Here is a 17,729-nt window from a genome sequence, read left to right as displayed (position 1 = left end):
AATATATTAAGATGATTATAGTCCTCCTTGTCGTACCCGACAGTGGCGAACTCAGTGTCATCTCTTGTACGCTCGAATGTGGCTGGCAAAGCCGAACTTTGAAATTGTGATAAATGTTTTCTAGGTACTTACTTTAAGTTTCTTTTCTCTTTTTTTTCTCCTCTCTTATTTTGTTGTTACGTAATAATTAAGAACTTTTTAGCATTTAACTGCAACTAAGCTCACGTTACAAAATTTACTAACCATGCCGTGCATACAGGTTTTGGGTTTCAATATAGTTATTACCCACATCTGTAACCTTTTATTTACTTATGCCATGATTGTTACCTGTTGTGTGTATCGTTTAAATAAATAATAATAGGCCCGAGATATGGAAACGACATACAAATAATAATAGGAATAATTTAGATCAGATTAAATTGTCTTGAGGGGCCTCTACGTTTTGGCTTCGGCCACACGCATGCGTGCCAAAAGTTCGGGACTCCATAGTCCCGAGATATGGAAATGACATATAATAATAATAAAAAAGGTTATTTAGGTTTAATAAATAAATAAAAATAAATAAAATAAACACTGGTTGCTTGGAAGAAATTGCTGTTTGGCAATAAGGGCGCCAGATTGCACTATATCTTTCGTCTTGTTTTGTATGTTGTGTGCAATAAAGTATATTTGTATTTTATTTGTATTGAAGTTTGTTTTGAACGCCCGGTCTCATTGGACGCAGAATAGCTGTCTATCCGAGTTAAGGGTGCATCTAAAGCTAAAACTATAAGAAGACCAAGAAGAGAATAAAACCAAGTACTTATAATATAAGTTGGAATAATTATGTATTCTACTAATGAGAAAATAGGTAATTATCATGTTAAAGCTGTACAACGCCATCTATATTGCTTTCCAGGCGGAAAGTATATATTGTATTGGCTATTTGTATCTATGTATATGTATGTGTGTGTATGTAGCTATGTATATATATATATATATATATATATATATATATATATATATATATTATTTATTATATTATTATTTTCTTATTTTGTTCGTATTATTATATGTTTATTGCACCAGTCCGTGCTCCAATTCATTAACTTCTTTCACCCTAAGGTTGCCTGGCAGAAATTGCTATTTAGCAATAAGGCCGCCTATGGTACTTACGTTTTTATTCGTATGTTTATGTCCTTTGTATATGTCGTTGTGCAATAAAATATTATTGATTGAAAGTCTTTATTGTATTTTGTCATTTTTTGACTTCGATTTCAAAAACGCCTCATTTCAATGTCGATCAAAACAACTAGTATAGAGAAAGTGGTAAATCAACTGGTAGGGTAATTTTTATCCAAACGCTGGCAACACCAAAGTGCCATGCCCTCTCGAACGGACAACTGTTGCTGTTTATAGTAAACTTTCCTTGTATTTACGAATAGATAGTAAAGTGCAGTGTAAAACGACACTCTTTCATTCCCGTCGCGACATACCTTTGTGGATTTACAAACTACAAATCTAGTGACTTGTTTTATAAAAAAACAACAGTGTATCAATTAGTGTTTCCGTTGTCTTGTGTTGTGCAAGTGTGATTAAAAAAAACAAACGCATAAGTCCAATAAAAAAGGAGTTCGGAAATCAAAGTTATTTTTTAAATTCAGGTCTTTTTATGTGCCACGGTTCTTGAAAAATAAAAAGTGTTCCGGAAAGTGAAGTTTCGTAAAACTTTTTTTGCTACTTTTTGTCGATTTAAGCATTGTTGTGTATAAAATGTCGCATCAAAAATTGCAAAAATAATGTTATCGCAGACACAGAACAGAGTGCAAGCTATTAAGAGTAAATTCGAGAATCTTAACAACGACAGTAGCTTCCGAAGCGCGCAGCTGACTAAACAACTTACTCATAATGACAACAATTCCTGTAGCAACGATAAAGAGAATTCATTTAACGATGAACTTAAATATAATAAGGAAAAAGACACAGATTCCGACTCTAACGATGAGTGGTCTTTGGAACCTAACATGAGTTATCTCTACAGTAAAAATGAAGTAAAACGTAGCGTCAGTGATCCAAAAAAGTCACTCACTCGTCAAACTAGTGATCCTGGCAAAAAATTGCATAGGAGTCACGCGTTTCGTTGCGATAGAAGCAAAATCGTTAGCCCTAAAAGGCATGGAAGTTGTAACGGAAGGTCTGAAACCAGTGATTTTCTATTAAAAGGCGAAATAAAACTAAGCAAAGACAGGCTCAAAAGGTTAGGGAATTTATTAGAGGATCAGATGAGAAAAGAGAACTTTGTTGTGCCAAAAAGTAATGAAGTAATCGTTGGACATGTTTTAGAGATTGACAACGAGATGGCTCCTCCGTTGTGTTCCATACCGGACTCTGAAGTCCCCCAACACATTCTAGACCAGTACGCTAAAGTCGTTAAACCTAAAAAGAATGATAATGACAAACAGGACGGCATGACTGATAGTGGAGTGAGTTCAGAGACTGAGAATTTAGAAGACGAAAAATCCGGAAGAATTAAAAAGCTATTATGTCAATTCGAAAAGTCCGAATCTCCGGAAGAAAAGGGTAATTTAGATACAATGAATGATTTGTGCGCTTCAAGCGAGACTATGAAATTAGAACGTAAAAATCCACATTTAATTCTAACAGATACTTTGAAAAAGGCTTTAAAACAACCGTTGCCTCCTGGGCCGCCTCCCAAAAAGCCACCACGCGTATTTGCCAGTTCGCCTATACCAGAAAGTCCTGAACGACAAAAAAAAGATGCTAAGAAAATGTTAGAAAAGTTGGAACAAGTATTACAAAAGCGAGAAGCTCAAAATAATACTTTAAAACCCGAAAATAATTATGATGTAGCAGAAGCGAATTTGAGTTTGAAAAAACCTAAAGAAATACACTATTTATGCACAGAAATCTTAGATATAACACATAAAACGCTGCTTCCAAACTCTACAAATAATTGTTTTAAATCGTTAAATTGTGCCATAACAAATAACTCTACACTCAGCCTGCCATATACACGTTTGAGTGCAGGATCGAATCGTGAATCTATAAAGTGTTGCACCTGTAGTAACGATAGCCTTGATAGAGACAAACATCTGACTACATTTTTGACACAGAAATGTGCAAAGTGTCAGATGAATGAACAGAAACATGATCAGTTTAAATGTCATTTGAACTGTAAGTGTCGAGAGGAAATGTCACAGTTCTTTGTTGACAACGAGCATATTTATGATGAGCCTTTCAACGATGATGGGCATATAACGATTGGAAGACACAGCCAAAGGAGAAGTAATAAATATGGAACATTGAATCACAGTAAAAGTTTGGAGGATCTGCGGTCTGCAAAGATTCAAGAGGTAAGTCTTAATGTATTATTAATAAAAATAAAATAGCTACATAAAAATACCTGACAGAGGGCAGTGGTAACTGTCAGTAGTATTCAGGGGCGGAGGACAGGAGTCCTAGTACGGCTTTGAAATAGACTACTCTGGGCGCCATACCACTCGCGTGTCGCATCACATAAACTACTGCGGAGCGAAAGGCAAGAGGGAAACCACTGCCCTATTTTTTTCCTAAAAAAGTAGCATACAGAATGCTACACCGACAAGAGCGTGGCTCTTAAATTAAAGATAGCCGATTAAAACACATAATAACGGGTTCTTACCGCGTTAATCAGGGATATGAGACTCCAGATATTTCGACACTGTTGCAAGTGCCATGGTCACGGGATGACTGATGAGATTGGAGTGGAGTAGGTAGATCCATAAAGAGGGTAGACAGATATGTCTGCCCATAGAAAATTATCGTTTTTATTATGATAACCGCGTAAACCTAAAACAATGTATAAAAATAGCCTTTAATCACCGATAATTTTACCTTTTCTTAACTTTTTCTTAACTTTTATATTATTATATTTATATGAGGGCTGCCCTAGAACATAGGCCTCCTTATTGCGCCACTTCTGTCTGTCTGTCGATGGCAAGTACACAAACCGCGTTATACCAAAACAAGAAATAAAGCCTTCCCTATTAGGAAATACGATATAGTAACTACGATTGAGATGGGAATGTTAGGTCGGTTTGGACACGTAGAGCGGATGAAGGATAACAGAATTACGAAAGCTTATACTTATAAAGCGAAGGTTGGTGGTAGGGCTGGCAGAGGAAGACCTAGAAGACATGGCCCATGTAACGACTACTTACATCAGTAAGTAGTAAGCGGAACCAAGGGCTTAACGTGCCTTCCGAAGCACGGATCGTCTTACTTTCGGACAATCAGGTGATCAGCCTGTAATGTCCTAACCAAAATAGGGATCATAAAGTAATTTCTTGTGGTATGTAATTAAATTATGACATTAAATTATACATACATAACATAAACAGCCTAAATAAGTCCCACTGCTGGGCACAGGCCTCCCCTCAATCAACCGGAGGGAATATGAAGCATACTCCACCACGCTGAACTAATGCGGGTTGGCGGAGGTGTTTTTACGGCTAATAGCCGGGACCAACGGCTTAACGTGCCCTTCTAAGCACGGAATCATTTTACTTTTTCGGACAATCAGGTGATTCAAGCCTGAAAAGTCCTTACTAAAGAAAGGACAGTCCCCCAGTCATGTTCCTCTAACGCTCTAACCACTAGACCACGGAGGCCATTAAATTATATTTTTGTATAATTATGTACCCCGAGCAATGAGAAAGTAGGTAATTATCACGTCAAATCTGAACAGCGCCATCTATATTCATTGGTTACCCGTTATTTTTATTATCTCGTTATAACCGCCATTAAAATAATGAAACAAAATGAAACGTTACGAGGATAAAAATGCATTTACGAGACATTTTTATCAAGTACATCCTGTTATGATTTGTAATATTAACAATAGTCTGTATGGTTATGTGGAACACCGGCTCGCTTCTCAATCGGCGAACGCCGGTTCGAACCCCGGTACCGAACTTGCACCAATGAGTTATTAACTTAATTCGGCTAAACGGCGGCTTGTCATAGTATTGAGCAGGGATTCTCTTAAAATGCATAAATGTTTTTGTCATAATTTTATTTAATTATCATAATCCTTTTTGCATAACGTTTTTTAGCATAATAGTACTTATACATTGTTTTAAGTTTACGCGGTTATTATCATAATTAAAGCACATAATAACGGGTTCTTACCCCCATTTAAACGCGGTAAGAACCCGTTATTATGTGCTTTAATTATGATAATAGTACTTTCCCATAATAACATCTAGGAATACTGGTTTGGTAGGTATAACTTATTTTTGGACTAATATTTATTGGTATAAATCTGATTCGCATATAAATAGGTATCCATAATTCTTTTTTAGAATAATAGTGTTTTGTCATAATTTTTACAAGGCATAACAGTAGGTTAGGGTGCGGCGGGGTTGGCCCTTGGGCCACCCCTACGCCGTCAGCATGTTTATCTTACACACGAAAAGTATACTGAATGATGACCAACAGCATGAAATAGTGTCAAAAAATATAAAAAGTCACAATCATGAACCAAAAGCAAAAGTAAGTTTCGAAAATGTTCAAAGTTGTGGCAAAACTTTTCTTATTCGGAGTATAGTTTATTTATACTTATAATAATTATGCTTATATATCATTATTGTCATTGATTATTATGCTTATAGTAGTTATGAGTTTCAAAATTATGCTTAAAAGGTTATGACAAATTAATACTATGCGTAACTAATAATAGGACAAGTAACAGTATGTCATGGTAAATTATTACATAAAATTTTATTAGTAAAAATAGAGAGCCTATTGAGCATACCTTGTTTTCTTATACCATGTCTGCATGAATCGAGGCCATTATATCAAAACCTAAATCATAAATCGTAGATGAGTTGACATAGATAGTAGTATGATTCACCTAATAATATCCCGGTTGTTATAATATTTACAATTCGCGAGTGAATCACAACCCACTGTGCGCTATTGTTCTCATAGTTTTGAGAATACATCTTTGTAGGGTCTAGCAATGTGTCTATTTATTTATTTACATACATACGAGGAAGACCGAGAAGGACTTACGATGACCAAATTGGAGATGTTCTTAGAAAATGTTTAATAAGATCTACTCTGAACCGGCGTGCGTGTATGAAGCGATTGATGAATGTGGAGGAAGCAAGAGAAGTGTGTCAGGATCGAAGCAAATGGAATTCTATAGTCTCTGCTTACCCCGGTGGGAAATAGGCGTGAGTTTATGTATGTATGTATGTACAGTCATGAGCAATATAATGTACCCACTTTAGGACTCTGTCGCACTAACATATTTGACATTTAGTGAGACTTACAGTTCAATTTGTCAAAAAAGTTAATGTGACATGGTACCAAAGTGTATACATATTACTGCTCGTGACTGTATGTATATACATAGATACAGAAATAACACGGGATATTTTAAATATCTTTACTCCTTACATTTTAACAGAATCCTCTAACCCGACGGAAATCGCACCAAAGACCCGTCTTTCTTACTTTTTAAAACTGCCTTACGTCCCATCCATTAACCATCCTCCATTCATACCATAAACAATCAAATTCCCATTCAATATCCCTCCATAGTATTCTCACTTTCCTACATACATATATAAACTCACGCCTTTTTCCCACCGGGGTAAGCAGAGACTAAAGAATTTCATTTGCTTCGATCCTGACACACTTCTCTTGCTTCCTCCACATTCATCAATCATACTTACTGATGTAAGTACGTAGTCGTTACTTGAGTTACGTCAGGGGCCTTTGGCGGCTCAATAACCCTGACACCAGGGTTGATAAGGTTGGTCATCCACCTCTCAACCCACACGATAGAAGACCTAATGAATAAAGATATTTTTGAGTTTGTGTTCACACCCGACGAAGCGTGACGTCTCAACTGAGCGACCTTACGGTCACACTTGGCTGGCCATGCTGTGACCACGCCATTACCGAAGGACAAGAGAGGTATCAGTCGTTGTGGCCCGGTGGTCGAGCGTTGGGCTCACGAACCGGGGGTCCCGGGTTCAAATCCCTTTGAAGACACAAAGATCACTTTGTGATCCCTAGTTTGGTTAGGTCATTGCAAATGAAAAACTTGGTTGATCGTCACCTTCATCTCAAGATGAACTAAGTAGCCTCACCGAGCTTTCTGTTGAAAGGAAAGGGACGAGAAATCGACTAGCATAAAATTCATGGAACACACGTCAATTTTAGGCAGAACTTTAAGAACATAAAACATAAACAGCCTATATACGTCCCACTGCTGGGCACAGGCCTCCCCTCAATCTACCGGAGGGGGTCTGGAGCATACTCCACCACGCTGCTCCAATAACCCGACAGAATCATGTTAAATCAAACTGGTTGAATATCAGCGGGATGCGTTTTTAATTCGCCCGGGTTATGTAAATGAGTGATCATTTATTTCCCTCCGTCCCTTTCCTTTTGGGCGGATAAGTAAAGACAGGTATAACTTAAAATAAAATTAGGAGGTATCTGCAGGAATCGGGGCCATTGGTGCTAATTCCTGCAAACACCTCTTAATTTTATTTTAAGTTATACGAGGGGCGGCTGGAAAATTATGAGCCTAAGTACCTTTAACTATTACTAGTGAGCCGCGCGGTACAGCACTAATTGAGGGTATCTCAAGCAATATAAATCTCAATTTTCATGTCTTTAGCATCAGTACTTTTTTAGTAATTGAACCTTAAACGTCACCATGTCTGAGTATTCCGCGAATTGCACGAAATTCGAGTACAGAGCTGTCATCAAATACCTTACAAAGAAGAATAAAACGCCGACGGAAATATTTTAAGACATGTCTACTGTTTACGGAGCGTCTGCACCTTCGTTTGCCACCGTAAAACGTTGGAGCCGAAAATTTAAACATGGCAGGGAGTCGCTCAAAGATGACCCCAGGCCGGGGCGGCCGAACACCGCCGTTACCGAAGAAAACATCGAAAAAGAAAAAAACTTTTTCTTGAAGATCGGCGATTCAAGTTGTGGTATCTAGCTGAAGCTATAGGCATTAGCAAGGACCGAATCGGCGACATTCTGCATAATCATTTGCACATGAAAAAGGTGTGTGCGCGATGGGTGCCAAAAATGTTCACGCCGTTGGATAAACAGCGACTCGTCACAACTTCGCAGGAGTTTTTGGACATCTGTGGTGATAATCCTGATGATGTTTTTTCGCGTCTTGTCACTGTTGATGAAACATGAATTTGACAGTATGATCCTGAATCCAAACAGGAGTCAATGCAGTGGATAGAAAAAGGAGAAAGGCAGCCTCGGAAATTCAAAGTTGAAAGATCGGCGTCCAAGCTCATGGCCACTGTTTTTTGGGATTGTGAAGGAATTTTGTTTATAGATTACCTTCCCAAAAATACTACAATGAATGGTTATTATTATGCTGGATTGTTGACAAGAGTGCGTCAAGTAGTTGTCGAGAAAAGGAGAGGCAAACTTGCGAAAGGTGTCCTGTTTTTGCAAGACAATGCGCCCGTCCACACTGCGCGAGTTGCAAGGCGTGCCCTTGCCGAGACTGGATTTGAAGAAATCAACCACCCACCGCACAGTCTAGACCTGGCCCCTAGCGACTATTTCCTTTTTTCCGATTTAAAAAAGGACCTCCGAGGACGGAGATTTGCCAGTGACGAGGGAATGAAGGCGGCCGTAAACGAACATTTCGAAGACAAAGACGGCGAATATTTTTTGACCGGGTTAAAAGCGCTTTATAATAAATGTAAGAAGTGTGTTGAAGTAGAGGGAGATTACATAGAAAAATATTTTTTTTATACACATCTATCAGTATTTTTAATACCTTAGGCTCATAACTTTTCAGCCGCCCCTCGTATCTTTCATTTTCTTATCCGCCGAAAAGGAAAGGGACGGGTAATCGACAAGCATAAAATTTGTGGAACACACGTCAATTTTAAGCAAAAGTCTAAAACAACCGTCTAAAAATTTTACATTGGCCAATGACCCGACAGAGTTATGTTGTGTCATGTCAAACGGTTTGCATACCAGCGAGATACTTTTTGAAACGCCCGGGTTATTCATTCATTTACTCGTTCTTCCTAATATTATGAGCTGTCAATCATCCGTCCCTTTCCTTTTCGGCGGATAAGTAAATGACAGGTATAACTTAAAATAAAATTAGGAGGTGTCTGCAGGATTTAGGCTATTACCTTATTAAAAAAGTAACGGCTTTTACAACTTACCGCGCAATATAATGATCGAGCAGTGTTAGTGAAAATTGCATGTACGATAAATTAATTCCATTATGAACTTTTTTTAATAGCCCGTGAAAGTACCCCAGCCAAGTTAGGCGTATTATATTCTGTGGTACATGGTCTATGAGCTGATAGGGTCATCAGAATGCCATTATGTCAGCCACTTTCACATCACTTTTGCTTGATTTCTATAGCAAATGTTTTGTACACTTGTTCGAATAGAATACATAACATTATAAGTGAATTTTTATATATATAATATTTTATAAATTCAAGCATGTGGGACCGGGCTTTCAAAATAAAGATATCTTTTTTACTAATAGCCGGGAACAACGGCTTAAAATGCCCTCCGAAGCACGGAATCATCTTACTTTTCTGTAGATGGTCCCGAACCTTTTCGAAGAACATTTCCAATTTATTTTAAAACAAAAATCAGAGCCGAATGTAATCAAAATGGCGCTGTTTTCACCTTTTCACAATAACACATAACATAATTTCACGGCTATATCCCAAATGGGGTAGTCAGAGGCTTTTTACGATTAGGGGCGATAAATGATTAATTTCTTCTATGTAAATGTAAAAAGTCTTTGGAAAAAATTAAATTAATTTCTATGTAATTTCTATATAAGTTATATAGGTCCGAATTTTTTTTTTTTATATAGGTTAGGTATATGTATATTATATATATTTATATTATATACACATATATATTTATTTGCATGTATTTATTGGTAAGTTGTACTTATAGTTTGTACCCGCAATCTTTAAATTTTTATTTTTTTTCCTCACCTTATGGTTGTCTGGAAGAAATCGCTTTAAGCGATAAGGCCGCCATTTGCCATGTACTTAAGAGTCTTTTTGTAATTATTTATTTTGGTGCAATAAAGTGTATTGTATTGTATAAGTCTAGACAATGAAACTCTTGATATCATAGTAATCTGTCGTTTACCTACATAGATAGCTATCTTAGTACAATGAACTCTTAAGGACCATCAAGATTAATATTTTATAGATATCATTGTACATCCTCCGTGGTCTAGTGGTTAGAGCGTTAGGCTCGCGATCTGGAGGTCCGGGTTCGATTCCCGATGGGGACATTGTCGAAATCACTTTGTGAGACTGTCCTTTGTTTGGTAAGGACTTTTCAGGCTTGAATCACCTAATTGTCCGAAAAAGTAAGATGATTCCGTGCTTCGGAGGCACGTTAAGCCGTTGCAATAAAAACACCTCCACGAACCCCCATTGGAGCAGCGTGGTGGAGTATGCTCCGTCCCACTGCTGGACATAGGCCTCTCCTCAATCAACCGAAGGAGGTATGAAGCATACTCCATCATGCTGCTCCACTGCGGGTTGGTGGAGGTGTTTTTTACCCTCCGAAGCATGGAATCGTCTAACTTTTTCGGACAATCAGGTGATCTGTAATGTCCTAACCAAACTAGGGACCACAAAGTGTCTTTTGTGATACGTCCCCACCGGCATTCGAATCCGGGATCGCCGGATCGTGAGCCCATCTCTCAACCACTGGACCACAGAGGCCGTGTCAAGTCTATTAAACTCTGCATAGTAGCAATTATAGACAATTTTCCTATTCATTGTAACAGCTAATTACTTCGTTTTTTCTTTGACATAAGGTTACTAATTAAATGAATACTCTTCCTGTTTCCATTAAATTGATATTTACTATTGTTAAGAGAAAGCTTGCAAAGGAAAATTATTACTAGCGACCGCCCGCGACTTCGTCCGCGTAGATTTCGGTTTCCGCGGTAAGAATTTCTTATTTTGTCTGTTGTCTTAAACGTTGTACCGGGTGAGAGCCTTCAGCGCTCCCCATTTGTCCGGCCAAGTAGTTAATGCCATCTGCGGCAAATTACAATAAGTCACGTCAAAAAAAAAAAGAAAAAATAAAGAAGCTCTTGTCGGTGGAGTAATCGCCAATCCTTCACCTCCTGATACGACACGACCTGCACCTTCTCTTTTGTTTCATAAATGTTCTCCTAGGTCTACCCCTTCCTCTCTTCCCTTCAATTTTTCCTTCTATGATGTTTGTTACAAATGAATCGTGTCGTATCAGGTGTAAATTAAAATAAATTAAATTTAAATAAAAAAAAATAAACAAAGTTTTTATTTTTAATTTAGGGTATAGACTCTAATAATTGAAAAAAATCGTATATAGATCAATCACTACACAGACCTAATCATAGGCCTGGCTTTTTTGTGGGACCTTTTAAGATAAACTTTCCATAATACCATACATTACATAATTGTGTAACGGTTTTTTTAGCGCACGTCAGATTAATTAATTAATTTTTACTACTAACTTGATACTTATCGTCACATTTTTAACAATTCACATCGTATCTTTCTAAATTGTAGCATTATGTGTTATTCTGATGTATAAACTGATGGGTCACTCTCGACAGTGGGAGGGTCCATCGCAGACCCACTGACCAGTTACCGCCCGCTTCAGCTGGGCAGCCCCCGGCCAATTAGGTACTGGTCCGCCTCGGCATTGGAGAGGGCCGATTTACCACTACACCATCTAATAACCCTCAACTACAATGCCAGTCGTGCGGCCGCTACTGTCGCTCTCGCATTGGACTTTACAGCCATTTTAAAAGCTGCCACAGAAACGCTGTTTGAATCATCTGATAAAGATGTAAAGGCCTGAGAGAGAGAGAAACTGTAAAGTTTCATTAAAATCCATTCAGTAGTTTGTGCGTGAAAGAGTAACAAACATCCATACTCACAAACTTTCTCATTTATAATATTAGTAAGATTGGCCCCGATTCCTGCACACACCTCCTAATTTTATTTTGAGTTATACCCGTCATTTTCTTATCCGCCGAAAAGGAAAGGGACGGATGATTGACAGCTCTTAATTTTAGGAAGAATGAGTAAATGAATGAATAACCCGGGCGAATCAAAAAGGTATCTCGCTGGTATGCAAACTGTTTGACGTGTGCTGTTAACATAATTCAGTTGGGTTATTAGCCAATGCAATTTTTTTATAGGGTTGTTTTAGACTTATGCTTAAAACTGATGTGTGTTCCATAAATTTTATGCCAGTCGATTACCCGTCCCTTTCCTTTTCAGCAGATAAGAAAATGACAGGTATAACTTAAAATAAAAAAATTAGATAGCGTCTGCAGGAATTAGCACCATTATCTCCGTAGCATTATCCCATTTTTCACAGGGTCCGCTTACCTAACCTGAAGATTTGACAGGTCCGGTTTTTTACAGAAGCGACTGCCTGTCAGACTTTTTCAAACCTCTTTTTCTATTCCGTGTTCAAAACTGTTCCGGACGGCGGACATGACAAATTTGGCACGGTCTTCATTACGGCGATGTGAAGTGGGACGACTGTCCGCGACATAATAATTCAACTCAACTTATGTTTTCTTACACACACATACACATAAGCTCACGCCGTGAACCCTAACGGGGTGGGCAGCAATCGAAAGACAAACTGTAAGACTTGATACGAAGTCCTAACATTATGATCTCTCGTGCGGATTGTAAGGTGAATTACCAACCTCATCAACCCTGGTGTCAGGGTTACTATTGAACCGCCAAAGGCCCCTGACATGGCTCATGTAACGACTACTTACTTACGTACGTGAAGGTACGTTAAGCCGTTGGTCCCCGTTACTACTTACTGATGCAAGTACAATCAAAGAGCAAAAGTTCAGTCACTGAGCCCAGCGAATTATTTGTAAACAGTTGTGAAATTATGAACCATTAGTTGTCATAATTAAAAAAAAAAAGTTTTTGTAGGTCTTTTTGGTCTATTACAGAAACGACATGTAACTAGGAGGTCTTAAGTGCAACCAGTTAATTTATTACATTGAAACTGATTGGACTTTTGCAGCTTATCGTAATCGTTACATGAGCCATGTCGGAGGCCTTTGGCGGCTCAATAATAACCCTGGTGGGTTGTTGAGGTTGGTAATCCACCACACAACCCACACGATAAGAAGAAGTTCGACAAAGTTACAGACAATTCGCCTAATATGACAATTAGCGGTCTTGTCTCGAGTAGAATTTGACTCACTATTATGTAGGTGTACTAAGCGCCCACGTGACTAAAGTTCTCATTATTATAACACTGGCTTGGAAGTCTTTTAACCTAATTAGCACACACGTTACATAAACCCAGCCAAAAGCCTATATACGTCCCACTGCTGGGCACAGGCCTCCCCTCAATCAACCGGAGGGGGTATGGAGCATACTCCACCACGCTGCTCCAATGCGGGTTGGACAGCCTCCGTGGTCTAGTGCTTAGAGCGTTAGGCTCACGATCTGGAGGTCCGGGTTCGAATCCCGATGGGGACATTGTCGAAATCACTTTGAGACTGCCCTTTGTTTGGTAAGGACTTTTCAGGCTTAAATCACCTGCTTGTCCGGAAAAGTAAGATGATTCCGTGCTTCGGAGGGCACGTTAAGCCGTTGGTCCCAGCTATTCGCCGTAAAAACACCTCCACATGTTACGTTAAATGAAAGAAAATAAGATAATTTCTAAACTCGTATCTTCACTTATATCTTTTCTTATCGTTTATCTTCACTTGCCAATTACTTATTTTGTTCATTGTTTTAAGTTTACGCGGTTGTTATCATAATTAAAACACATAATAACGGGTTCTTACCGCGTTTAAATCAGGAATATGAAAAAATAATAATAAATATCGGCAGTCTCATATCCCTACTTTAAACGCGGTAAGAACCCGTTATTATGTGTTTTAATTACTTATTTTGTAACTTCAAAAAGCGGCCAAGTGCGAGTCGGACTCGCCAATGAAGGGTTCCGTAGCTGACATTCTTTTGTACCTTTTACACTAAATTAATAAAAATTGAACTATTTACGACTATAATTTCACTTAAATTACCTATTTTTAATTGCACTAGATGTACGAATAAGGAGAGACAGTCGATCCCGCGGAGTGTAGACACATGAATTTCCTTATTCTATGCCATCACCTACCAACGTGTCACTAGGCTAAGAGTACACGCCATACAGTTACCATTCTTACCATTCTACCGTTACGTCACACTGACCGTCTTTACACAACAATACATACATACATACACACATACATAGATAAACTCACGCCTATTTCCCACCGGGGTAAGCAGAGACTATGGAATTCCATTTGCTTCGATCCTGACACACTTCTCGTGCTTCCTCCACATTCATCAATCGTTTCATAAACCCACGCCTATTTCCCACCGGGGTTAGCAGAGACTATGGAATTCCGTTTGCTTCGATTCTCTTGCTTCCTCCACATTTATGAATCATATTCACAACAATAAGTTGCTTTATTTAACTTAATATGGTGATTTGTCAATGAGTAATACCATATTTTAAGTATTGTTAGGTGTATCGGGGTTAGAACGTTAGGCTCACGATCTGGAGGTCCGAGTTCGATTCCCGATGGGGAAATTGTCGAAGACACTTTGTGAGACTGTCCTTTGTTTGGTAAGGCATAGCGCAGGCTTGATTAAGTAAGATGATTCCGTGCTTCGGATGACACGTTAAGCAGTCGATCCCGGCTAATATTTACTTCTTCTATCGTGTGGATTGTAAGGTGAATTACGAACCTCATCAACCTTGGTGTCAGGGTTACTATTGAGCCGCCAAAGGCTTCATACACGCACGCCGGTTCAGAGTAGATGGTACTAAACCTTTTCTAAGGACATCTCCAAATTTGGTCAATGTACGTCCTTCTAGGTCTTCCTCTGCCAACCTTACCATACCATATACTATGCCATAGACTATTTATAAGGAAACTTTATTTAAAAAATCTTTATAACAAGAACATTATTGTGTTTATAGGTATATACGGCTTGTTAAGGCAATAGGCAGGATATGAAACCAGTTCTCAAGGCAGCCACACGTTTACTATCTTGTGACTTGTTTGGTATTAATTTCTATATAGACTAGCGAGGATAATATTAAAAACAATTATATACCGGAGCAGTTTTCACTAACACGGTTGGATCGACCGCAACAGTATTGAAATATTGGGAGTCTCATATCCTTGATTTTAACGCGAGGCGGAGATGGGAGCCATCGGTACGGCAATGCGGGACTGAAGAGGGGAGTCAGGGACTATAACCTGGAACCTGACAGAAGGCAGCAGTAACTGTCAGTACTATTCAGAGGCGGAGGACAGGAGTCCTAGTATGGCTTTGGAATGGACTACTCTGGGCGCCATCACACGCGTCAGATAGAGTACTGCGGGGCGGAAGGCAAGAGGGAATCCACTGCCCTATTTTTCCTTAAAAAATAGCATGGAGAATGCCACACTGACAAGAGCGTGACTCTTAAATTAGTGATGATGCAGTTTTCACTAACACAGTTGTCTCGACCATTAAAGACGGCGATACGGCTTACCTATCACGTTGGTCTAACAGAAAGTTCGGTGAGGTGTGGGTGCTTAGTTCAACTTGCAATGGATGTGCCTCTGACTACCCCAATTGGGATGTAGTCGTGAGCTTATGTTGTGATATGTTAAAATATCTATCGAAGCAGTTTCAACTAACACGGTTGGCTCGACCATTATAGACGGCGATACGGCTCACCTATTGTTGGCAACATCCAACAAAATTATTATTTTGTACTTTTTTTGAACCATAAAATACCAATACTGTTTTCTTCTTCTTCTACGATCAACGAAATGTGTAATAACGTAAATTGTGTGTGCCTAATTATTTAATAAAACAACGTGGTCAACTCAAAGTCGCTGTATTCTTTAACATCTTCTACACACCAGGCAGAGCACAACAACATCTGTGTGCGACACCTATCACGTTGGTCTAACAGAAAGCTCGGTGAGGTGTGGGTGCTTAGTTCGTCTTGCGATGGATGTGCCCCTGACTACCCCATTGGGATATAGTCGTTTATGTGTATGTGTTATTGAGACCCATTCGCCATTTTGTTTCTCCAGCCATGACACTTTCCGAAGCGGTAGTAAACACACTGACCTTTGTAAAGTTTATCATCCACACTAATTATAAATGCGAAAGTGTATTTGTCTATTTGTTCGTCTTTCACGGCAAAACGGAGCGACGAATTGACGTGATCTTTCAAGTGGAGATAGTTGAAGTGATGGAGAGTGACATAGGCTATTTTTTGCCTTTTTCTAAACCCCCATCATCACCAGCCCATTAACGTCCCCACTTGGGGCACGGGCCTTCCCTATGGATGGATAGGGAGATCGGGCCTTAAACCATCACGCGGGCCCAGTGCGGATTGGTGGTTATTAACGACTGCTAATGCAGCCGGGACCAACGGCTTAACGTGCCTTCCGAAGCACGGAAGAGCTCGAGATGAAAACTTTTTTTTTGTGGTCACCCATCCTGTGACCGGCCTTTGCGAAAGTTGCTTAACTTCAACAATCGCAGACCGAGCGCGTTTACCACTGCGCCACCGAACCCCCATTTTTTTAAAATGAAGAGTGGAAGTTTATATGGAGCATTCTGCAATTTTCAAGGTAGAGAGATAAAAATCGGTATGCGGACTATTTGTGAGTAACAAAAACATCGTGCATCATTTTTTTTTTTTGAAATATTAAGCCATTCAAAGAGGGGGTGAAATTGTTTATGAGACTTTTTTTAATTAAGATAGGTTTGCTCTTGACTTCGTTCTTCCACGAGAAGAGGTCGACGGTGGAACGAGTTTACCCAGAAGATGCCTATTCACCCGTGATTTAAAGGACCCCAGGTTATAAGATACAGGAAACACCGACGCCGGCAGCCCATTCCATTCCTTAGCTGTGTTATGAAAGATGAAGCGAAGCGCTTGGTGCGGATTAGTGGTAGCTCAACCAAATAAGGATGGTAACCCGCCGTACGTCTGGATGTCCTCAGGTGGAATGGACTTGATGAGCTGATGGACCTAAGGGGAACCATGTTACCCTGAATTTAACGCAAGCGAAGCCGCGGGCAAAAGCTAGTAAATAATATTATGCAGTCATAAATTATCATAACTCTGATTTATGATAACTAAATGATTGCGTGAAATTAATATAAGAATCAATGATAGCCCTGTTCGAATCCCGGTTTGGACTCTGTGCCACTAAAAGAGCTTCCAGGCTACGTTCTTCAAAAACAATATAGTTGGCGCTGTACAAATTGTACAGATTTAATACGATCACGATGACCCGATTACTCCAGCAAATATGATAGTGCGACAGGGTTCTGAAGTGGGTACATGATATTACTCATGACTATATGTCTACAATTATTATCGATTACCTGAACAAATCTGCACATTCACTACCTACTCGATGCGCATTCATATCACGCAACGTTCCGCCTACGGAGGTGTGCTACTATTGGCCACACACGCACACAAACTCACATCAAATTCGTTCTTAAAAACTCATCTCGAGTCACGCGCGATATCCGACTATCCGGCCAAATAGTTAATGCCATCTGCGGCAAATCTACAATAAGACACGGCAAAAAAATAAATAAAAAAAGATCATCCGCTCTACG

At 39.2% G+C, this 17,729-nt stretch overlaps 1 protein-coding gene across 1 annotated transcript in view; it reads left to right on the top strand.

Moving 5' to 3' along the window:
- The first annotated feature begins 1,353 nt into the window (after positions 1-1,353).
- LOC126379108 (uncharacterized) overlaps positions 1,354-17,729 on the top strand; it is a 56,366-nt gene continuing 39,990 nt past the window's right edge. The window contains exon 1 of the mRNA XM_050027713.1: positions 1,354-3,353. Coding sequence (XP_049883670.1) covers positions 1,779-3,353 — 1,575 coding nt within the window. The 5' untranslated portion in view covers positions 1,354-1,778. The remainder of the gene's footprint in view (positions 3,354-17,729) is intronic.

This window comes from Pectinophora gossypiella, chromosome 28, assembly GCF_024362695.1.
Source record: "Pectinophora gossypiella chromosome 28, ilPecGoss1.1, whole genome shotgun sequence".
Taxonomy (NCBI): Eukaryota; Metazoa; Arthropoda; class Insecta; order Lepidoptera; family Gelechiidae; genus Pectinophora; species Pectinophora gossypiella.
Note: the sequence above shows the minus strand (reverse complement) of the source record. Positions and strands in the feature narration are given on the sequence as shown.